Below are 24,658 nucleotides of genomic sequence, written 5' to 3' on the forward strand. Positions count from 1 at the left end.
TTTTTTTTGCCTCTGGAAGTAAAACTATGAAGGGGTCTGCAGTTCATCAGTGTTAACTGCAGCAGTGCAGCATTGTAAATCAAGTGGAAAAGGTGGAATAATTAATTATTTGCCACTCTTACGAGTGGTGCTAAATGATTTGCCACTGGACCCACATATAATAGACACATAAGGGCCCACATGTTATAGACAGCGAGTGGCAAATAATTAATTACCAAATCTTAAGGGTGGCCAAAAGTTAAATGTCTCGGAAAAGGTTGTTTCTCTCCCTGATAGGCCTATAATGTATCTGCCTCGTTAAGGCCCCTTTTTCTCAGGCTAGGCCTGGCCCAATAGCCGGCCCATGCTACCATCCACGAGTTAGATCGAGCGCAGCAGCAGAAGGATCCCTTCCCATTTCCTCCACCTTCCTCCTCCTCGACTGACTCCCACCTTCGTCAGATCTGCCATTACCGAAGCCGAGCAGGCGAGGCGAGGCGAGCGGACGCCATGGAGCCCGGCGTGAGCATCGAGTCCGGGTCGGCGATCCGCGTGGCGGTGCTGCCGGTGGGCGGGCCGATCTCGCCGGCGCGCCTCCGCGACTACGCGGCGCTGGTGGCGCGGCACGCGCGCGTCGACCTCGCCTCGCTGCGGCCCTACTACTCGGAGCACCAGAAGAGCCCCTTCGCGCACCAGCCGTGGGGCGGCGGCTGCCTCCGCCTCAAGTTCGTGCTCGGCGGCTGCGTGCCTTCGCCGTGGGAGGACTTCCAGTCCTCCCGCAAGGTGCTCGCCGTCGTCGGCATCTGCCACCTCCCGTCCTCCCCCGATCTCGGCCGCGTCGCCGCCGACTTCGTCGACGCCGCGCGCTCCTACCCCTCCGCGCTCGCCAGCCGCTGCTTCGCCTTCTGCCCCACCGACGCGCAGGTACCTTTTGCTACCGCTGCTGCTGCTGCTGCTGCTGCTGCGTCTCTTCCCAAACCTCTGGATCACGTGGTTGTTTTGGTAGTGCGCGGCTCAGCAACCACTCGTGAATTGAGTTGGCCATTTGGTTGTGGAGTTGCTATACTGAATACGTGTACATATGGCTTGCGCATTGGGTAGAACTTGGCAGCTTCAGAGTGTTCCGATGCTTGTTACTTTCGGGTGAGATCTGAGTATCTGACCTCTCGATCATGCAATCCACGCTGAACTAATACACTGATTCTATTGCTTGAGAGTTGGCGATTTTGCATCACAGCAGCTGGTCTCGTGGTGTTAATTCAGCCATCTATGTGTTGTTTTAGTTGATGACTAGGCTGTGCTCAGTTTTCTTGTGATGCATTCCGCTAGCATTTCTATCCTTAAACTAATGTGTACTTGTTTATATCATCATATGCCAGTCTTTCTTGCATAATCATATTAAACTTCACCAAATCTCGTATCTACATTCCTTGTGTAAGGAACTAGGGAAGGTCATGATTTACTACGCACCAAGCTTCTATGTAGTGTTGCTATGTTGATGGATTATATTCATAGCTCTTGCCCCAACGTTCTGATGCCAGCCTTGATGAATTGTTTATTTGATCACTCCATGATCTGATGTGATTATTATTTGCATTGTTTGTTCTGTAGCTGGTGCAGAAAAAGAGGGATAATATTATTATGTTCCCTCCTTCTGATCAACAATCGTTGGAACTTCATATGCTCACGATGATCCAAGACCTTTCTGCTTCGCTGTTGATGGAGTTTGAGAAATGGGTCTTACGTGCAGAATCAACGGGAACTATTCTAAAGACTCCTTTGGATTCACAATCCAGTCTTGGCTCAGAGGAGGTTCGTACTTTAGGTGTTCCGAGTATTTTGACTAGTGTATGTTGATGACATAATAGTACAACATTTATTGATTATATGAGATAATATGCTTCCACATTTTCTAGGTGATTAAGGCTAAAAAAAGAAGGCTGGGTCGTGCGCAAAAGATAATTGGAGATTATTGCTTGTTGGCTGGATCACCTGCTGATGCGAATGCACATTATGCCACTGCAATAGAGCTTGCAAGATTAACAGGAGATGTTTTCTGGCATGCTGGAGCCCTTGAGGGTAGTGTCTGTGCATTAGTGGTAAGCATTTGTATGCCTTATTAAGCTTTGGGATTGAAAGCATTCCTTGTATCAGATCATACTGCATGATAGCTGTAATGCTATACACTGCATATTCAGTATGATAGCTGTCATGCTTATACACTGCATCTTCAGTGTTACTTGACATAAGATATCTAGATCTAATGTGAGAAACACTGCACTTGAAATTTCCACCAGACCCCACTTTAACCCCACCCAAATTTTCTTTGGGTCTAGATTCTCCAATGTCTGAAACTTTTATAATGTTTAACTCCAAACAACATATTTCGAGGACTTGTTAAATCATTGAGAAAGGGATCCAACAATTACATTTCCATTTCTTTCCAATATACTGAGAAGTGAAAACTGGTTCATTCTCGCTTCTTTTCCTCACCTGGTTAGAACATTCCCATGACAAGGTTTGGCGATAATTTTATGCTTATAATCAGGTTGATAGGATGGCCGAAAGTGACCCTGTTTTGGAGGACGAAGTGAAGTTTCGTTATTACACCATTATCCAGCTATACAGAAGAGCAACTTTACAAGACAATGCTCAAAGGTATTGAATTTGTCATGTCATTCCTTCACATAATGATTGCTTTACCCTTTTACATGCTCAAAAGTATGTCACGAGGCACAAATGAAAGAATTGAATTATTTTTATCCCTTTTGTTTTTTCTTCTTAGCTTTGCTGAAAACTGGATAGAGGATTGCACTCCCTGAAATTTTTACTTGGTGAATTTACTTAATAAACTAATATGTCATTTGCACTTGTTCTTTTTCTTCCTTAGAGTTTCACCAGTCAGCTTTGAGCTTGAAGCTGCATTGAAGCTGGCAAGATATTTGTGCAGGTGAGTCTCCCTATTATTATATGAGCAGCACTTGGTTAGCCAGGTTCTTTGTGCTATATTAACAATTGATTTCTATAGAATGAAAATCCCAATATCTCCTTTGGTGCTTGAGTAGATTCTTATGCTTCTTTAGTTATAATTATTTGACTGGAAAAACTAGGGTGGAATGGGGGTCTGAGATTGTTGAAAGTATACTTTACTTAGGTTTGTTTTGTCCATTGAATTTTGCTCTTTCTTTATAAGGCGGCAATGTGCCAAGGAGGTGTCAGATTTACTAATGGGCGCTGCCGATGGTGCCAAGGCTCTGATTGATGCCAGTGATCGCTTGATACTCTATATTGAAATCGCGAGACTTTTTGGTACACTTGGTTATAAACGCAAGGCGGCCTTTTTTTCAAGACAAGTTGCGCAATTGTATCTCCAGCAGGATAATGCATATGCTGCTATGAGTGCTATGCAGGTCCTAACCACAACTACCACTGCATACCATGTTCAAAGCAGGAAGACCAGCAAAATGGATCATGGTTTGCTCAAGGTGAGATTTGAGAGCTTGCAGCATTGAGAATTATTTCCATTATTCAGAATACTGCACCATATTCATATGTTCTCCTCAACTTCTCCAAACATGCCTCGCATTTTATCAACTTGGATACTGCTTTACTCAGTGAAATCATGCCATCATCAAAATGTGCTTTCTTTTTATGCTGGAAATTTCACGGAAATAAACTTTGCTATGCTAGTCACGAGTTAACTGCACAACATTTTGCCTTTTATTCATCTTTATATATTAGTACTCCCTCCGTCTCATTTTAAGTGCAACCATGAGTTTTCATGCCCAAATTTGATCGTCCGTCTTATTTGAATTTTTTTATAATTAGTATTTTTATTGTTATAAGATGATAAAACATGAATCGTACTTTACGCGTGACTTATGTTTTTAATTTTTTTCAAAAAAATTTGAAATAAGACTGACAATCAAAGTTGGGCACGGAAAATCATGGCTGCACTTAAAATAGGACGGAGAGAGTAGTTGCTTTCCTTTTATTTCTGTTGATGTGGTGAGCTGGGTAGAATAAATGTCGTTGACAAGAAATATAACTCAATTTAAGCATTTTAGGACGGGTATCAATGGTTAAGAAAGATACATGAACCCCAATGCAAACTGTATTAATCATGTTAGTAAACATTCCTGCTTTATTAAAGAGCATGTGAGCACTTTGCCAGCATATATTTTTTATTTTATGGTGCTCATCTTGTTATACCAGAAATGATCATTCAGATATCATTCGTTTAATCACACAAAGGACGAGCGTAATTATTATATTGACAAATTGGTGTTGAGTTTATATTTTATTTTACATATAATGATAATGACGTATATTAAATAGTTTTGCATTCATAGCTTTACTGGTTATCCTTATTTGATTCTGGCAATACTGATCCTGGAAAATTGCATCCTCAGTCTGTAGTATCACTATTTGAGTCACAATGGAGTACCCTTCAAATGGTTGTTCTAAGAGAGATACTGATGTCTTCAATCCGGGCTGCGGATCCCTTATCGTCGTGGAGTGCTGCAGCCCGGCTTCTTCGGTCATTTTACCCACTCATCACCCCAGCTGGTCAGAGTGGCTTGGCAAGCTCTCTTTCAAACTCAGCTGATAAGCTTCCATCGGGCACACGTTGTGCCGATCCATGTCTTCCTTTTATCAGGCATGTCAAATTAATGAATACTCTTATTGCTATGTTTGGGGAAACTTAAAATAGATACTGTAGGAGTCCTTTTATTTTGTTGCAAAACTGTAGGAACTACTGTTGAATCAGGAAGAAGATTTTGATCGAGCATGTTTCTTTATTTGTTTTCTGAGTTTTTATTTCTGGTGTCCTTTTTTAACTCAGGTTGCATTCTTTCCCACTGCACCCTTCACAAAGAGAGATAGTGAAGCGCAATCCAAATAAAAAAGAGTGGTGGACTGGTGGTGGTCCTTCTGGACCTTTTATTTACACACCTTTCACCAAGGGGGGAACATCTGGAACTAGCAAACAAGAGGTAAATTGGATTGTGGGAGAGCCAGTTCAAGTTATGGTAGAGTTAGCAAATCCCTGCAGCTTTGACCTAATTGTTGAGAGCATTTATCTCTCTGTTCATTCTGGAAATTTTGATGCCTTTCCGGTTAGTGTTAATCTTCCACCAAACACTTCCAAATTGGTTCTGTTATCTGGAATTCCAACACAAGTTGGACAAGTATCAATTCCTGGGTGCATTGTTCATTGCTTCGGTGTTATCACAGAACACCTATTCAAAGAGGTCGATTGTCTACTCCTTGGAGCTGCACAAGGGCTTGTTCTTTCTGATCCTTTCAGATGCTGTGGCTCTAGCAAGTTTAAGAGTGTTAACTTTCCAAGCATTTCTGTTGTTCCTCCTCTGCCATTATTAGTTGCCAATGTTGTGGGCGGAGATGGTTCTATTCTTCTATATGAAGGTGAAATCCGTGATGTTTTGATAACACTGACAAATGCTGGAACTGTACCTGTTGAAGAAGCAAATGTTGCATTGTCAGGGAAGAACCAAGATTCTGTTATTTCGATTGCCCATAGCACATGGAAATCTGCACTTCCTATTAAACCTGGTGGAGAAGTGACATTCGCAGTGACTCTCAGAGCCTGGCATCTTAGCCCGACAGATTTGGAAGCAGATGGCAGCAGATCTCCTGCAAACTCAAGGAGGATAGCAAGAGAAGGGAGTAATCCTTTCTTGGATATTCACTATGCCGGTGGGTTCTTGGTGCAACATTCAATTTTATTAGTGCATCGAAGTCACATCAGTTTAACATATTCCCATCCATATGCATCCCTACCAACTGTTTTTATTTATCCTAGATTCAAATGTTTCAGCAAAACACAGTAGGAATTAGCTGTAAGGAATTACCATAGCAGGATAGAAACAGATAGGCAAGTACGAGTAGCTTGTTTACTACTACATCCGTTTCATATTATAGGTTGTTTTGACTTTTTTCCTAGTCAAACCTTTATGTTTGACCTACTTTATAGAAAAATATAGTAATATTTTCAACTCAAAACAAATATGTTATCAAAATATATTCAATGTTACATATAGTGAAACTTATTCGGTGTTGTAAATATTGCTATTTTTTTTATAAACTTAGTAAAACTTAAAGAAGTTAGACTAGGAAAAAAGTCAAAGCGAATTATAATATGAAATGGAGGGAGTATGTGTGTTAAAGCCCCTTGTCAGTTGTTATTTATTCTCTTCGATGATGTTTACAGTATTTCTTTCTCTGAAATGGCGATGCTCACTCTTTAGCCTGTCTTAGAAATGCATAACCAACAATCTTGGCCTTTCTAAGCATAAACAAATGAAATGTGGAGAGTATTCTTTTTTAATGATCAGTTAGGCTGTCTACAGTCTTGAGGAATGAGGACTGAATTTCGACTTTCTGCCATTACAGGTCCTTCAGGGAACTCTGAGAGCAATGATGTTTCTCTCCCACCTGGAAGACGTCTGGTTGTTCCGTTGAATATTTGTGTTGTACAGGGCATGCGACTTGTAAGAGCACGCCTGTTGTCCATGGAATTACCTGCCCGGTTTACTGATGCTCACTTAAGATCTGTCAGTAGCAAGGACAATCTAAGCAATGGCAGTGATGCGATTCGTAATGACATTAGCTTATTGAAGATTGATCCTTATAAAGGAAGCTGGGACCTCCGTCTTCTGGAACTTGAGCTGTTTAATCCTACTGATGTTGTTTTCGATGTTGATGTCTCAGTTCATCTCGATGGCACAAGTGTCGAGCAAAAAATTCTTCCAGAGGATAAAACGGCCAGTTCGGCTTGCCACAAAACTCGAATTGATCGTGACTACTCTGCTAGAGTTCTCATACCTCTTGAGCACTTCAAATTACCTGTTCTTGACACTTCCTTCTTTGTGAAGGAAAATGGAAGTGATGAACCTCTTGGATCCAGAGCTGCCACGTTAGCAGAAAAGAATGCCAAGGCGGAACTAAATGCTTCAATCAACAACTTGATTTCAAAGATAAAAGTGAAGTGGCATTCTGGGAGAAATAGCTCCGGTGAGCTGAATATTAAAGATGCTATTCAGACAGCATTACAGGCATCTATTATGGACATACTGTTGCCTGATCCGCTGACATTCAGCTTTAGACATGCCAAGGATGGAACAACAGCCAAAACTGACTCTTCGAAGGAGCCTGGTGACGGTTCCAGTCGTTCTGCTGATGAGAGTGTTCTGAGGTGTAAGGATCCTATATTTGCTAATGAAATGACCCATATGGAAGTTCAAATTCGCAATAACACTAAGGAAACTATTCGGATGAACCTAAGCATTTCATGCAAAGATGTTGCTGGAGAGAATTGCTTCGACGAAAATAGCGCAACTGTCCTCTGGGCTGGTAATTTAATGATGACATTATCTTTCCTGCCATCCTTGTCTGTTTTGACATTTTGTTTTCTGAAGGCAGCAAATGATCATGGTTAAGGAAGATCACAATATTTACATTTTGATTAGTTTTTGGCTTTCCATTGAACCAATCCGTTAGGTTACAGTTTGTCATTGCATTCTGCCCTTAATCTGTTCATCTATTTACTCACAAATGTCCTTTTTGGTGCAGGTGTTCTTAGTGACATATATCTGGAGGTTCAACCACTGCAGGAGGTAGTACATCCTTTTTCTATCTACTTCCTGGTCCCCGGAGACTACTCGCTGCAAGCTGCTTCTGTTATAATTGACGCAACCGATGTTCTTCGTGCTCGGGCAAAGGCAGAGTCGCCCGACGAACCTATACTATGCCGTGGATCTCCATTCCATATCCATGTAGTTGGTACAGCTTAGCCGGACTTTCTTGGATTTAGTCTAGAGCATGCCCTGTATCGTGCGTGAGTTTCGTGACATGTGCAGCTGCGAAGATCATGTAGAATTTTTATGCACATCTGATTTATTTGAGCCGCATGAAGGCTTCAATGTAACACAGTTGTGTTTTGTACAGTGTAAAAGCATAGTGAAGGTTGTTTCACAGACGCGCGAATTTGCTGGTTCTGGTTTCAGCATCTCGATGTAAATTTTCTGTCCTACGAAGAATTCCATACGTATGAGCTCTCATTTCTGCCATTAAGAAATGATGCGGATTTAAAAATTTCGATGCATCAATACAAGTTGAAATCCATCAACCATCGATTGTTACTTTTCATACGCATGGATAGTCATTTCTGCCGTTAAGAAATTGTTGGGGTTTTGAAATTTTGATGCATCAATACACCCATCAACCAGCGATTGTTTAATTTCTTTGCAAACAGTGACAAGGACAATAAGGCAAAGGTCAAGTTGTCAAAGAAGGCTGCATCCCTAGTCTTGTGATCAAATCTTTTATATGCTTATTTTCAATCTTTTATGTTTCTTGGGCGGAGGTCCTCACTGGCATGCATTTGTTTGTTGCTTGAAGTACAGCCTGGCAATCGCCTTGAAGAGCAGGAGCTTCAAGGGAAGCCTTCGCCGGTGTCTGAGCTACTGAAGGTTTGTGTAGAGGCAGATAAGAATGTTTTCAAATTACTAACCTTGCATACTGCAGTCTTATGTTTTGAAATGGACATGATAAAAGTTACGAAATGCTCTGATTGTCTTGACAAACTTGAGCAGTGGCGAAGTCCTACCCCTTTTTGTCCGTGTGCAATTGCAATTTGTAGCTTGCACAAAACTTTCAATGGGTCGTGCAAGATGATGTGAACTTCTGACATTCCTTTACTTTTGTTTTCATGGTCATAAGTGTGCAGGATTTTATGCCCTCCGCAAGTTGCAAAAGGTAGTTATAGAAATAGAACGAAATGAGGCTCGACTGGAGAAAATCGCTAATGTTGCAAGGGCGGCTCTTACGAGGATGAACAATGGGGAGACACTATCTCAGGAGGAGATGAAATCGTACCTTGAAGAAATTATTCGTTTGGCTAGTATCTAAGGAACTGATCCCAGGATAGTGTAATTTTTCATCACCTCTGTAATACTCCTATGTCATACGATGCGTAATCAAACATTGCAAATTTGCAATCATATGCCCCTCCAGCTAGATATTTGGTTAACTGTTTATTTCTTCAACTCTATAAATTAGTGGTACTTATAACATGATGCATTCTGCTTTAATTCTTTAAAGTAAAATCTTCTCGTCATTTGAATTCAGAGAGTACCAGCCTGTAGGACGGCTTAGCTTTGGTAGCACGGTAATCAGGCTTACCAAGCTTACGGAGCCATCGTTTCGCTTATTCACGGAATAAATGAAACGGCTTATTTGCAAACGAAAAATAAGTTGTGAATAAAATTTTTATATACGTGTTTTTGGCAGTCTAGAAGTAAAGGCTGGAAAATAAACTTTGATGAAAAAACCTCAAAATCGACTCCAAATTTAAGGTTGAAAATTAAAATTTTGACTGATAAGCATAAGCATAGCTTTTGCTTCGTGTTCGTATAATGTTTGAACTTGAAGTGACAGAACGAAACAAACATCCTAATCGTAAGGCACTCGCATAGTATAGCGCTCGTTGTGCCGGTGCCGTTCACAATCACACACGTGCAGGCCATGTACTTCCTAGTCACGATTACTGAAATTATCTCAACCAAATTGGGGAGACGAGCTTTTTTTTTTTTTTTTTTTGATAGATCTTCACATCGTCAAGCATTCTACAAACAATATGTTGATTGAATGGGAAAACGATCAGTACACAGACAGACATGGGCGCAGAAACTTCTTAAGATTTTAAGCTTGACAAGTAAAGTCAAGTCAAATTCCTAGTACAGAAAGGTAAACTCTTGTCTAGTCAAGATGGTAGACACGAGAAAGACATCTAGGTGGCATCAAAATCTCATGATCAAAGCTTTCAGAACCCTGAATATCTCCTCATATACATCTTAAGCGGCTGTGAAAACCTTCTTCCCTGCACCACTCTTTGACCCTGCCGGAATGACCTTCAGCACATTGAACCTCACGGTCTTTGACAGTGGCCTGATATTAAACAGATAGTTGAGTAATTTGTGGATTTCTGGGATGAAGCACACAAAATAACTGTACTTTACTTGGCTAAGATTAGAAAATTCATGCTCAAACATTCAGGTTTGTATTCACTGAGGTACACAACATTCACAGGTCAAAGTGAGCCGTCACAAAAACATTCAAATTAACATGACAAGCTTTACCTGCACTGGCCAATGATCACGTGATCTCCTTCCTTAACACGGAAGCACGGTGAAATGTGAGCAGGAATATTGGAGTGCCTCTTCTCGTACCTGCATCAGCATCAATAAAATTAATTTTATGAACAAACAGCCCAATGAGGCATTATAGAACTGATACCCAGCAACCAGGTTAACTTGCCTCTGGTACTTCTTGACAAAGTGCAGATAATTCCTCCGAACAATAATGGTCCTGTTCATCTTAGCACTATGGCATGTTCCAGCTATGATACGACCCCTAATTGATACAGTACCAGTGAATGGGCATTTCTTGTCAATGTAGGTTCCTGCAAGAAGTAGCAAACTGAGGATATGCAGAAACCTAAGTAGTTTTAACAGAGGAACTCTAGAACCAGCCATCTAAAGATATCTTCCAGGACTAGTAAAATGTCAATAGGAAACAATAATAGGAGTAAAGATGATCTCATAAGTTGTAACTACACAATAAATGGAAATTACCAATACTCTTTAGTTTTAGTGAATGCTAAGCTTCAAGCCTGGCAAGGTGAAAGCATTTGGGCAGCTACTACAAATGTTTTAAGAAACAATCATTCATGCTTGTCTACCAATGAGCACAACAACTATAAATCTGTCTTCTTAACTACAATAGAGGCAAATTGGTCTACAACTAGAGCACGCAGGTTAAGACATAAGAACAAGAAAACTGCACTGGGAACTAAGATTTATTGCCTTAATTTGAAAAGAGATTGGCATATTACTGAGCGATCATCAACCAGGGTGGAAGACAAATTCAGAGAGCAGGCAAACCATGCTGCTCCTGTTCAATTGGAAATGTGTACAGATAGAAACAGTAGAATTCAGTGTTGAAATCTAACGCACAATAACTATATCAACCTGGACAAACCATACAAGCAAAAGATATGTTTAGTTGTTTACAAGCCAAGAATTAACAGGAACATAATCAGACCTTCGATGGCTTCCCTGGGTGTCTTGAACCCAAGGCCAATGTTCTTCCAGAACCTATTCCCGCCCTTGCCAGGCTTCTTCCCCTTGGTGGTTTTCTTAGGACTGGATTCCAGAACAGATCATGAGCCACGTACCACAAATACAAAGAAACAGACGCACAAAAATTATGAATAAAGAACTTGCTCTTACCAGAGAAAAACCTTAGGCTGCTTCAAGAATGCCCTCTCAGTCTGCAAAAACAAATGAGCAAAGACGTTTAATTTCTGTTAAACCTACAGCAACTAATAACATAATAGTCCATCTACCAATCCATCTATACAGCGATCAAAATTACCACCAGAAGGTAACAAATTCTAGAGCTTAAACAACTGATACAATCTGTATAATCCACCTAGCCATTTCGCGCTAGCATGCCATTAGAGACTGCGGCATTCCAACAGCTATGCACCAAAATCACAACGCTACGCAGAAAAAAAAAATCACCAACCGGACTGCACCCGCACGCACTAGATCACCTACTACCACAACGCCGCTAACGAAACGAGATCTTAAACACGCATGCAAGAGAAAAAAAAAACAGGCTACAATTGATAGTTGATACGAGCAACTCGGGAAGGGTTCTCACCTGCTCCGCCATGATCGCCGCGCGAGGAAGAGACGCACTGGCGCGAGACGGCGGCGGCGCGGGAGGAGCAGCAGCGGAGAAGAAGAAATTCCCGAGGCTTTAGAACCCTAGCCTTCCCCTGGTTAAATCCGTTCACTCATTACACGGTGGCGTGAGGCGTCCAAGCAGAGTGGGCCGAGATGGGCCTGAAACATCTGGGTGCAGGGCCTCATGCTAACATGGGCCGCAACTTGAGTTGGAAATAAATAAGTTCACTCTAGGTCCCTCATTGACATCAAGTTTTAATTAGGTCGTTAAACTAAACCGCTACCAGATGTAATGCATCCCTCAACTTGTAAAACAGGTGTACTCGAGATCCTATGACAGTTTATTGTCTGATTTTAGTTGACGTGACGAGTTAATTGGGATCGATCTGGGTTCCATGCTGACTCAGTCGGGGTGACAGCAGTCAACTTGTCACGTTGGCCAAAATCGGCACTATACTACTCTGGAACATCGAGTATACAATTTTCTACAAAGATGAGAGATCTAAAGTAAACTTATTTCAGTTCGAAATGCATCGCATTGCTGGTTGGCCCATAACTCTTACCGGCCTACTACTATATTTGATGTGGACTCGGTTCTGGACAGCAGGAACGTCGGAATAAGTTCACTTAGTGACCCTTATAAGTGATCGAAATTTAATCCGTGACCATAAATTACAAAACCGGATATCTCGACTCCTAAAACAGATATGCTTGTCTACCAATGGGACATAAAGATCTGGCAAGACGACAGCTATTGGCCTACCACTGCGTGTAGATGGCCGCCGGGTCCAACGAAGTAGCAGAGCAAGCTTGGAATTGAGAAGAAAACATCCCTGCGGTCCAGCAAAGGCGATGCCGCAGGCTTGCTCACCGCCTCTTGCTCGCCGCGGATCCTGCTTGGTGCGGTTTGGTCGGGTCACCGATGGCGGCTGTTGCTTGCCACCGCTTGGCTAGCGCACCGATGCCGCCGCCGCTTTGACCCTTGCCGCCCGTCGCGGGAGAAAAAGAGAGAGCGGCGAGGAAGAGAAGGAACTGGAGGAAGGAGAGAGAGAAGGGACACGTGGGTCCCACAATTTCTTTTGCGTGTCAATGACAAATCGGTCCCACACATATTTTTAATTCTAAACGCCACCTAAACGCCACGTGTAAAGGAGACCCGGTCAATACCGCTACGTAGGCACCACGTCAGCAAAACCGTTAAGGGAGTCAAATTGCACCGGTCTTAAGAGTTTAGAGGTCGAGATATTCGGTTTTGTAGTTTAGGCTCACGGATTAGATTTCGATCACTTTTAAGGGTCAATAAGTGAACTTATTCCCCGTAACGTCCCCGGAGTGGGGTGGTGGCCCAAGCCTGTAGGATGTTTTGTCGTACTGTAGCATCTAACACAACTACACAAGGGACAAACAGGTTTAAAAAAAGAAAAAAATATGAAAACACCAGGACAAACATCACCAGCTGCGTCTTTATTGCTCTTGGAATTGTCTCATCTTTTGCATCACGAACCGTTGCATCACCAGCTCCGTGGCAGGGGGATAGTCTAGACATGACATCGTAGTAGTCTGGTTTGCTCTGAGAAGTGAGAACGCATTTTCGCGTCCGGTGCCGGTGGAAACGAATTTAATTCCTCGGCGCACACGAAGAAAAAAGCTACACTCCAGCACGCCAGAGGCAGTAGCAACAAGCCAACAACCGGACAATAACCGGTGCGCGGTGGAGCCTACGGATCGACGACGACGGGTGCGGGAGCGGTGTCGGAATCGGCGAGATTCCAAGAAAGCGAGGTTGGGCATGGGATCTTGCTTTTGCGGCTCTCAATCTCACCGGTGTTTCTGCGTGTCTGCCTTTTTTTTTAGCTAAAACTTATTTTAAGGATGATTTTTTTCAGCGCCAAATCGTACAGTGCTGAATTTAAACACATCAACGCTAAATTGCACGACGTTGAATGCACGTCAGCACACCGACTCAGCCTCCTATCTGCGGTGGCACGGCATTCAACGTCAGTTGACGTGGCGCTGAGCTGTCTAAATTCAGCGTCATACGATTTAGCGCTGAACAAAAGGATCATTTCTGAAATAAGTTTGGGCCACTGTTTATTTGTAAGGCCCCGTTTAGGTCCCCAAATTTTTTTCCCAAAAACATCACATCGAATCTTTGAACACATGTATGAAGCATTAAATATAGATAAATGAAAAAACTAATTGCACAGTTAAGAAGGAAATCACGAGATGAATCTTTTAAGTCTAATTAGTCCATGAAATTAGTCTAGTGGTTTCTAGGCGAGTTATAAAATTAGCTTTTTTATTCGTGTTTGAAAAACCGTTCCAATATCTGGTCAAACATCCGATGTGATATCTAAAAATTTTCTTTTCACGAGCTAAAACATACACTAAATTTAGTTCTTGTAAAGGGTCATTGTCAAAATCTGTGTGTCTGCCGCGTTGCACTTCCAAAAGGGCAGAAAGGCGAGAGAGAAGTCAGAGAACTTGGGACAGGTGGGCGAGACCGAGACCTGCCGCTGCTGGCACCCGTGGCCCCGTGTGGGCAATGGAAAGGCAGGCAGACAGCGCAGCGTAGGCACGCATGCGCGCGCGTGCCGGATCGCCATCGATCGATCGGAAGAAGCGAAGCTTTCTCGCTCGGCGCCGCCCAGGGAGTTTGTTCACCGGCAGCATCATGTATGCGCCACAATAGCGGAGGACGGCGGCGCCCTGCCTGGCGGAGAGGCCCGGCCGGGCGTGGTTCTGTGGGTGCGTGCTCTTGGTAGTGGCCTGCCTGGCCTGCACTTCACCCTGTACGTTTGATTTTTGGTTCCCTTGCGAGGTGGCAAAAGATAGGTCCAGCTTGTTCAGGTCGTTCTCGTTCGTTTGAAGGATCACACAAGCCATTAAGGCATGAGCTTAAACATTGACCGGTATTTTTGTTGGAGTATGACAAATAGTCAAACATCACGTTAGAAGCCAATAGCATCAATAGCATCATATATTGAAAAATGAAGGAAGTACAAAATTGTTTAGAGAGTGTGCTCTATAATAGTTAAGATGATAAATGCTCCCATCGGATGGCCTAATCAGCCAAAGAAAAAGCCAAATTTTGAATTTTCAAGCTTAATTTTGAGATTGATTCTGAGATATTTTCAACATAGTTTCTTTTTCAACATTGGCTTTTAAGTCACTAAGAACACATTTATAAAAGTTTTACCTACAAATTCATTTTTATTTCCTAATAAGCCGTTTTGGCTTATTAGGAAATAAGCCAAACGATGGGGACTAAAGGATCTAATTATTAATAGAAAATGTTTTTTTTATTACTGTTGCTTTATTTTTCTCCTATCATTATGCAACCAAGTTTACATTTTATAAAATTTAAGAGTTGTTGTTTTTTTAAATAATGGAATATAATATCCCGGCCTTTGCTAAAAAGAACTACAGCCAATTATTACAAAGATCCACTCCAGAAGAGAGTGTAGTTTAAGACAAGTTGAACACACCAAACAAGAGAAGAGAGGACCCAAACTGAGAAAAACAAAACAAAATGTGGAGCTAGAAGGCCTCGTCAAGGCCTAGGACTGAAGTTCGAAGCCAATGCATAGACCAATGACAATATCCTTATACGAAGAGGTTTCTCCAAAGCGGTGCCCCCAAGGAGGATGCGACGTGGATCGCCGCCACCGCTCGTTCGGAACCGAAGCAAGGTTTTCACCTGGAGAATATGGTAGGGAAAGGAAAGGGGTATGCTAAAACAACGCCTCCAAGAAAAGGAACGACGCCGAACGGCGTCGCCGTTGTCAGCCAGCCAAATGGCTCGGCAAGGCTTTCGCCCGCGATTCCCTGTCCAAACCCACACCACCAATCCGCACAAGAAGGATCGTCGTCGGTCAACAACATTGTCCTTTCAGCGATTTGGCCAAGGCCACCGCCCACATTTGTTCCCGCCGTCGACGGCACGCCCGCACCCGGACTCCTCCTTCCCCGCTGCCAGACCCCTTCCCCGCCTCCACATACCGCCGCCGCCGACGACGCACCATCAGTCGGATGATGGCCTTCAACCATCGCCGCCATAGGTACCATCGTCAACAGCCGCCACCGCCACTGCCACAGCCACCACCGTCGCTAGCTGCCACCGTCAGCCACCATCACCATCGCCACCGCCACCGCCACGGACACCCCCGTCCAGCCACCACCGTCCAGCCGCCACCGTCAGCCGCCACCGTCGCTAGCTAGCGCCGCCAGACGCCAGCCGTCCAGATCCGGCCGGGGTGGCGCGGATCGGAGGTGCAGCGCAAAGCGTGGGTCGCCGGCATCATGGAGGAAGGCATCACGGGCACGGCGTTCACAGCTGGAACATTGACGAGGGCGCCGCGCCTCCCTCGTGGTGGCGAGGTTCTTGACGAGGGCCGGCGTCGTCGTCGCCAACTTCATTGCCGCCACATCCGCCACCATCGCCGCTGCTAGCCACCTCCCTGCCAAGTCCGCGGAGCGGCGCCGGCGACGACCGAGCCCGTCGCCGATCACCTCGGCCAAGCGGGGAGACCAGATCTGGCGACGCCGTCGCCCGTCGCTGGAGCCGCGGAGAACCGACACCGTAGCGCCCCACCGCCGTGCCCAACTGCGCGCCGTCCCCGTCGCCACGACCTCGCCGTCCCGCCGCCATCGTCACCACGCCCGCACCGAAGCGAGGTGGAGCCAAGGAGGATGGCCCCGCTGCCGCCATCCCAACGCGTCGCCCGGCTTTGCCGGCGACGAGCTCCGGCGGCGGCGAAGCACGGAGGAGGGAGGAGGAGGGGCGGCGGTGGCGGCTAGGGTTTCGCCCCCTAGGGTGGCACGGTTTGATGGTAATCTGAATCTCTCTCCAAACAAATAGTAGAAAAAAAAAGAAAAAGAAGTTGTTGTTAACCAGAGCAATGCCCCTACTCTCTCTCCCTTCTACCCAGCAAACTATCGGCTCCTCTCAATATCGCACGAAGGGTGCACAACAGTTTTCTGCCAAAAAAGAAAAACTTAAAAGTTAGTGTTGGTTAAAGAAAAAAAAGGGTTACATCGATCACGTGATTTATGTTACATACATACCCTGCTTTATCCTCAGTTGCACAAAATATATTTAAGCAGAGACAAACCAGTACAGATAAACAGATATACATCGAAAATGATATAACAGACAATTATCAGACAACGAAAATCGTTTAGGTGTTTTTATTAAATAAGGGTGGCTGAGATGATAGTAGAATGTTTAATAGGCGATGGTTAAAAGAATAGATAATACTCCACTTTAAGGGCATGTTCACTTTAATGCCTTTTTAACCATTCCAAATTTTGGTAAAGTTGCCAAAAAAAAAGTAGTTATATTTAGTTTGCTTTGTCAAAATTTTAGAATAGTTGCCAAAATTTTGGTAATGCCAAAATTTGATAAGGTTTTTTTTCATCAAAGTGACCAGGCCCTAAAAGTACACTTGTCGTGGGACTAAGGAAGTATTATTTAATAGGTGTTGAACTCTTCCCATAAATAGACTGGATGGGTTCTTTTCTGCTTCTATTTCTTTTCAACTTCGACACACTTGATTTTCAAACACACGCTTTCTAAACTATCAAACGACGCCTTTTAAAAAAAATATAGAAAACTTGTTTTTTAAAAAAACATATTAATTCATTTTTAAGTTTTAGTCAATGCTTAATTAATCACTCTATTTTGCATGTAGGGAGGTGAAGTTCTCAACCTCTACCTCCGAACACAACCAGTGTATTAGTTTTGAGAGCTTTTTATAGTTTCAATTATTTAAGAATCTGCAACTCCTCAATCATCCAAGGTTTTGTTTAAGAAAGTTTAAGATTGTAGACGTAGTTATGATCGAGAAGAAACTAGCGGTGTTCAAGTTCATTTTCCTAAATTATACAACTATAATTTCTTAGATTTTAGGTGAAAATATAAAGTATTTACGAGAGCTGAAGATTCTGGGAGAAGCTAATACTATCAAAAACTCCCAACCACAGTTTACAAGTTTCTTCCACAGTCTACGACTTCTCCAAACATATCATATTTTCACTCAGTCTTGAGATTTGTAGTATATAATATAGAAAATAAACTAGAATCAGAAGGTGTAAAACTAAAAATTTTCAGATACTTCTTAGCTACTTGATTTTTCGCCAGCAGTTCCATATAGAGGCGCCTAAAAATTGAAATCATCAACCCCATGTTTCTTACTCTCACATAAGTTGGGTGTGGCTCGTCGTTTCCAATCCGTCCATCCGAGAGTGTTGGCATGGACACCCACAGCCCACAGGGGCAAACGGAGAGGACGGAGCAAACAACGGTCCCCATCGTTTGGCTTATTTCCTAGTAAGTCACAACGGCTTATTAGAAAATAAAAATTAATTTGTAGGTAAAACTTTTATAAATATGTTCTTGGTAACTTGAAAGCCAATGTTGAAAAAGAAACTACGTTTGTCGAGGGGTGACCCTCTCTAGCGGGAGGTTGTGAGGCCCCCCTTTGAGAGTTCGGCCGAGGGCAGCGGGTGAGATTTGAGGATTTGGTAAGCGAAACTGTGTGTGATCTTGATCTCGGAGGCTCCTCCAAGACGATAAGACAAAAGAGGTTTATACAGGTTCGGGCCGCTATGAAGCGTAATACCCTACTCCTGTGTGTATGATTTTTCTGTGCTTAGAAAGTTCCTGAATCCCTGGTATGCAAGCTAGGGTTAGACAAGCTTTGGCTTAGGGATCCTCAGTCCCATCCCCCCTCCTCGCTAGGTATGGTCCTCCTTTTATACTCTAAGGGGATATCACATGTGCTGCGAGGGCTACCTAGGAAGAAGGGAAAATATTCTTTATATTAATTACATGTCTTATGCCTTAGCCCAGAAGCTATCTGCACATCGGTTGCTGCGCGGGGCCCATCAAATCATGCAGAGTGCCCTTGTCATTCGCCATTTAATGAATGAGTACTTCCGGATTCTCGTTCACACCAGAAAACGGGAACCCGGGTCAGTTCAGAGTGGTTGGACCAGCTCTGACCGAGGTAAGAGGCTGTGAAGCCCCTCATCATTATGATGGGACGGGATGGAGCACGCTGCTCGCCGCCTGACACGGGGGGCGCCCAAGTCATTCACCATTTAATGGGTGAAGATTTCTGGGCTCCTATTACACCAAGAAACGGGAGCCTAGCTTTGACCAGAGCGGGAGGACCGACTCCGGCTGGGATAAGAGGATGAGAACCTCTCACCATCACTATTTGATGGGACATGTCAAGCTGCACGCCGCCTGACACACAAGCAGCGCACAGGCGCACTAGCCAGTCCCATCGGTCATTCGACCGGTCACAGACCGGTTGAGTACACTGCACGCCGCACATGCGGCGTGGCGCGACCGCTCGGGTCGTCATAAATGCGGGTAGGTAGGCACCTGTAGGCAGACACCTAACCCACCGTACGTGGTGACCTAGAGAGGAGGTCGGGGGAGCCCGACCCCTAGTCACAGGAGGGGCCGTCGCCGCCCGACCTCGGGCCCGATCCCCCCTCAGGGGTGGGCCACGTGGCGCCTGGGGCATCCTTATCCCTCTAGTCTCAGTCAGGGAGTGGCCGCCACCTCACCTTAGGCCTGACTCCCCTTGGGGGAGGGCCACGTGGCATTGGGGAGCGGCCTCCTCTGACTAGTCTTTGGGAAGGAGTGGCTGCCACCCCACCTCGGGCCTGACTCCCCTTGGGGGAGGGCCACGTGGCATTGGGGGTAGTCTCCTCCGACTAGTCTTTGGGAAGGAGTGGCCACCACCCCACCTCGGGCCTGAGTCCCCTTGGGGGAGGGCCATGTGGCATTGGAGGGCAGCCTCCTTCGACTAAACATGATACCCCCGGGGCTATATCACCGACAACGTTAAAAATATCTCAAAATCAATCCCAAAATTAAGCTTGAAAATTCAAAATTTGACTTTTTCTTTAGCGGCCAACCGATGGGAGCCAACGATTTTGTTGGTTGGGGGTGGACCTTTCTTTTATGATTGGGATGTCAAATATTTAGCTGGAGAGAAAAATATATTCACACCACAAATCCGATTATAGGTCTATGAAAATATAATTTCTGTATGAATTTTTGGGCTTACGCTGGGGACACTCCGACACACTAGGAGAGATTGCGATCGATCCGTGTGCTCCGCATCAGCAAATATCCTTCGCATGCGTAAGAGTGTAAGTGGATCAGCCGCGAACCCACTTATAGATCAGCATAAGCGGATTTATGGTTTATTTTAGTATATAAGTGGGTTTCACGGGTTAGCCACTTACACCCCGGCATGCGTGTACCCAGCAGTAGCACATTCCCAGCGTTTGCCGGCCACACGTCGACCGGCGCCGCGCGCCAGCCCAACTGCCGCTCGCTCCCCATCCGCTGTCATGTGCGGATGTGCCAGCCTGATCGATCGGAAATTCGGATAGCATCTCGTACGTGGCCCGGTCGCCATGATCATCGATTAGACTAGTACACTATACTACTTCTGTCTATATATATATATATATATATATATATATATATATATATATATATATACACACACACATAGTTTCAGAATGTGTCATATCCCTTCAAAATCGTTTATATTATGAGATGGATGAAGTAGTATTTAGACGATAATATCCTTCCCCAAATCATTGGCCATACATGCAAGTTGGCGTCTATTAATTCCTCTGCCTCTGACCGGCCAACCTTCTCAAACCACATATACACGCGCGTGTGCCGTGTGCGATCGGGACATCGTTCGGGCCGATCGGTTGCTCGGATGATCAGCTGGGACGACGACGATTTTGGCTGATCAAATCTGAAAAAAGAGCGGCTTTTGAGCCCTCCAAACGCCGGCTGATTGATTGACAGATCGATTCAGCGTATGCGGCCACGGAAGGAGACGATGATCGCCGCGCTAGAGGCCGAGATCTGCAACAAGCCAACACGCTGAGTATAACTGGAGTAGTAGCCAACAACTGCAAAGGATGTCGCCAACTGCGTACTTGCAACTACTGTAATTGATTAGTTAGTCATGCGCATAGTATCTTAGCCCATAAACGGAGCAAAAGGCCGGTTAATCTGCTGCATCTTGCCCTCTTCCTTGCCAGCTGCCAGCTGCGAGCTGCGAGCTGCGAGGGCCAGCCGGAAAGCAATCGACGCGACAGCGATTCTGTGTGTTTTTCCGTGGGAGAGACGGCCAACGACGACGTGACGTCAGTCATCGGCTCCCCAGGCTTTGGAGCTTCACTTTTTTGCGACGGAACAGAACACATCACACATGTTTATGTTTCTGGCGCTGATACTACTTTAAAGAGAGAAGAACAAAAGGAGTTTCGGAGGAGTGTCCGAGCAAAGGCAGGCATAGAGCTGATAGGTCTATTGGTTCTACTGTTCTACACGCGGATCAGGATCCCTTGCAGTAACTGTAACTTAAACAGTTTATATGTGCATCATAACATGATCTAGAATGGAAGGCCAGCATATGAAGCGGTATCATAACAAAAATACTGTAGCAGAAATGCACTGTACAATAGTATGTTCATACTATAGCGATCCTCTAGAGCTGTTGGATTCGAAAACAAATGGTCAAGATTATGTGCAGTTACAGTAACAAATGTATTTGATTTCAATCCTCTACATGTTTAGCTGGGATTTACTTTTTTATAGACCGCGGGATCTCAGCAGAACAATATTTTCGATAGGTTTGGACTAAATTTTGCTTGAATTTACTGATTTAAATTTGAATCATCAAAAACCATTCAAAAACTGCCTTGCAATTGAATTTTGTCCCACGTTGAAACCTTAAAATTACGAAACGCAGAGGGGAGATAATGGTCAGGTCTATCAAAGCAACCATAATCAGTAATCGCACTCATAAATGACAATCTTATACTCAGTGCTCGAAATGGATAGCAGGTGCGCTGAACTTTTCACTACTTCATAATCAGCAGTCAATCTGGTTCCCGATCTCTACCCTATACTTTCCCAGTTCTATAATAACATTTTAGAAAATAACACGGACTTCAAAATATATTTTTGATTTTATTTTTTATTATAATATATATAATAAATAAATACTTGTTTACTTTTATTTTAGTAACTTAAAAGACATATATAGATCTATATATGTTGTTCGATGTTGTTCTAATTCTTTTAAATAAAATTATTTTGAAGTTATTGATAGTCAGAAAAAGTTTGCCCTCACTTTATTCAAGACGTAAAGAATTATAAAACCGGAGTAAGTAGCTATTTTTTTTTCTTTTGGAAAATATCACATCTAGATATGTATGGCCAATATACATAACTGTGGTTCCTGTCTTAAAAAAAAACTGTGGTTCCTTATCATGTGGACCATAAATTATTGTACCTTAATTAACGGCGGATAATTAAGATGCGCGATGGAGTACTATATAATATCTGCGACGATGATTGATGATTATAAGGCCATGCGAGTGTCAGTGTCTTATCGAGTCCGTTTACCTGTATTGTTAACATCTCTTTTATTATAGTCAAACCCTAAAACAGTTTTTACATTAAGAGGTACTCCCTCCATTCCAAATTAATCTACATATAGTTTTTTTTATTCCTAAATAATCTATATATTTGTATTCATTCATTAAATCTATTCGTTATTTGTGCATTAGAGTAAATGGAAATTGATGCATGCATCCATGCACACAAGTATTTATAACCCACATGCAATATCTTGATTTGCTATTGGCTAGGAAATAATGGGGATGGTGCATGCATTGAGTTTGTTGCTAGAGTAAATATAGTATGAGAGAGTTATTAGCTTTTTTTGAGCCTATAAAATATATAGATCAATTTGGAATGAAGGGAGTATGTAACAACACATGAGTTGTACCCCTGTACCATGGTAATAATAGAGTGTTCTAATGAAACACTGTTAATATAATTATTCCTCCATGTGGAGCACATAGATGTACTAGACGATTAACTAATGGATAAATGTCCTTATCAATTATCACAGAGGAGCACGCGGCATCATATTGTTTATGAAAATTCTGATCTTCCTTTCGTGTTTAAGGAAAGCATATTCTGTAAAGAGAATTTTGATCTTTTCCACGGCGCTTGACGTACGTAGTTAAAATGAAAACCATAACCATAACCATTGTCATGATATATATAGTGAGTTTAGATACTAAACTCCGTTGTTAAATATTATATAATGCTATTTTTTTTGGAAAAACATATAATGTCACTTACACAAATACATTTCACCGTTAGTCTTATTTTTTTTAAAAAATAATATAATAACTATTGTGACTTGTTTTATTATCTACTCCCTCCGTCACAAAATATAATAAGTTTTAGCTCTTAGGATTTGTCCCAAAATATAACAACTTCTACACCAACATTCTCTTGCCAACCAATCACAATCCTCCACCATTCACTTTTCGTACCTACCGCCACTACCCATCCAATTACAACCCTCCACCACTCACTTCTATATACTTTCTTAATAACCGTGTCCAACTCTAAAACTTCTTATATTCTGGGATGGAGGGAGTAAGCTACTTTATGCATGGCTTATCTTATATTATTTTCATGTGTACACTAAGTTTTAAATAGTAGAATTTGCTAAACGCCACGTAAAAAAAATCAATATCATACCTTTTGAAAATGGAGAGAGTAATAGCATGGAGTATGACTGTATATGTTCAACTATATATAACGTATCTAGAAAAAAAAAGCAAAGGATAAAAACTCTACCGCGGATAAAATCAAATATACTTTTAAAATGGAGGGAGTAATAAAATGGAGTAATTGCAGGCTCTCCGTTTATGTCTGTCTGCAATTATTATCCAATATCCCAACTATTCTTTCTGTCCCAAAATAAATGCAGTTTTGCATTGTTCATGTTTAACGTTTGATCGTTTGTTTTATTTGAAATTATTTTATGACTAATATTTTTATTATTATTAGATGATAAAACATAATAGTAATTTATGTATGACTAATTTTTTAAAATTTTTTCATACACTTTTTAAAATAAGACGGACGGTCAATGTTGGACATGGATACTCATGGCTGCACTTATTTTAAAACAGAGGTAGTAGTATTTAACAATGATGAGATTTGTCGGTGTACTATGTTGCATGTGCAATATTGCAGAGATGAAATAGTCATGTGGTTGATTGTGATGTTTTGGATCTCATAAAATCCTGATGAAATTGCCACGAATATGGTGACGTTTATATCTCAGCACTAAAACAATAAAGGAGAGTAAGCAGCAATTCAATAATGTATAATTATTTTGAAATTTGCAGTGGACCGGAGGTCATAGGTACATCTCAATACAAACTTCCTGATAAAAATGCCAGCTTACAGATGGATAATTGGATATGTTCTTTTAGTAAATTGCATAAGACCCTGAGTACAACCCCAAGATGTATAAAATCAGAGAGATTCTTACATGTAGCATATAATCCCAAATATTATGATACTATTTTGTACAATACCACACAATTGATAAAGTCTACTCAAATCTGACATGTGGTATGAAACTCTTAGATGCTCTCACATATGGGATGAAACTATTACATATATGCTCACAGAGTATGGTGGATGAAAGAACTCACGGAATCTACATGTCAGATTTAGGTATCGTTTGTTTGGCTTGTGGTTTTATGGAACACCGCTTCTATAATATTTGGAGTTATGTATCAGGATCCATAATCTCTGAGATTTTGTACACCTTAAACGACGATACCCATGATTCAATGCAATTTACTTTTTGTTTTTTACTCCCTTCAGGCCTTCATTCCAAAGCAAAATATAAGCAGCCATGTACGTAGAACCGACAAGAGTCAATTCATTAAATTTTCCATAGCAACCATGAAAATAAATTCTTAAACTCCATTGTCAGTGGAAATTAAAAACAGACATATAAACGAGC

At 42.7% G+C, this 24,658-nt stretch overlaps 2 protein-coding genes across 2 annotated transcripts; one reads left to right on the forward strand and one right to left on the reverse strand.

The window, feature by feature from the left end:
- Positions 1-422: 422 nt before the first annotated feature.
- Positions 423-8,072, forward strand: LOC127770544 (trafficking protein particle complex II-specific subunit 120 homolog). The gene is made up of 10 exons (XM_052296303.1): positions 423-903; positions 1,591-1,791; positions 1,896-2,078; positions 2,528-2,637; positions 2,870-2,929; positions 3,173-3,464; positions 4,392-4,639; positions 4,826-5,700; positions 6,397-7,356; positions 7,576-8,072. The coding sequence occupies exons 1-10, from the start codon at positions 490-492 to the stop codon at positions 7,794-7,796; spliced, it is 3,564 nt and encodes a 1,187-aa protein (XP_052152263.1). The 5' UTR covers positions 423-489; the 3' UTR covers positions 7,797-8,072.
- A 1,555-nt stretch (positions 8,073-9,627) lies between these two features.
- On the reverse strand, positions 9,628-11,843 carry LOC127769633 (40S ribosomal protein S11-like). The gene is made up of 6 exons (XM_052295234.1): positions 11,731-11,843; positions 11,295-11,335; positions 11,107-11,207; positions 10,321-10,465; positions 10,143-10,232; positions 9,628-9,951 (listed from the first exon to the last, which is right to left on the reverse strand). The coding sequence occupies exons 1-6, from the start codon at positions 11,740-11,742 to the stop codon at positions 9,858-9,860; spliced, it is 483 nt and encodes a 160-aa protein (XP_052151194.1). The 5' UTR covers positions 11,743-11,843; the 3' UTR covers positions 9,628-9,857.
- Between the last annotated feature and the right edge of the window lie 12,815 nt (positions 11,844-24,658).

This window comes from Oryza glaberrima, chromosome 4 (assembly GCF_000147395.1).
Source record: "Oryza glaberrima chromosome 4, OglaRS2, whole genome shotgun sequence".
Classification (NCBI taxonomy): domain Eukaryota; kingdom Viridiplantae; phylum Streptophyta; class Magnoliopsida; order Poales; family Poaceae; genus Oryza; species Oryza glaberrima.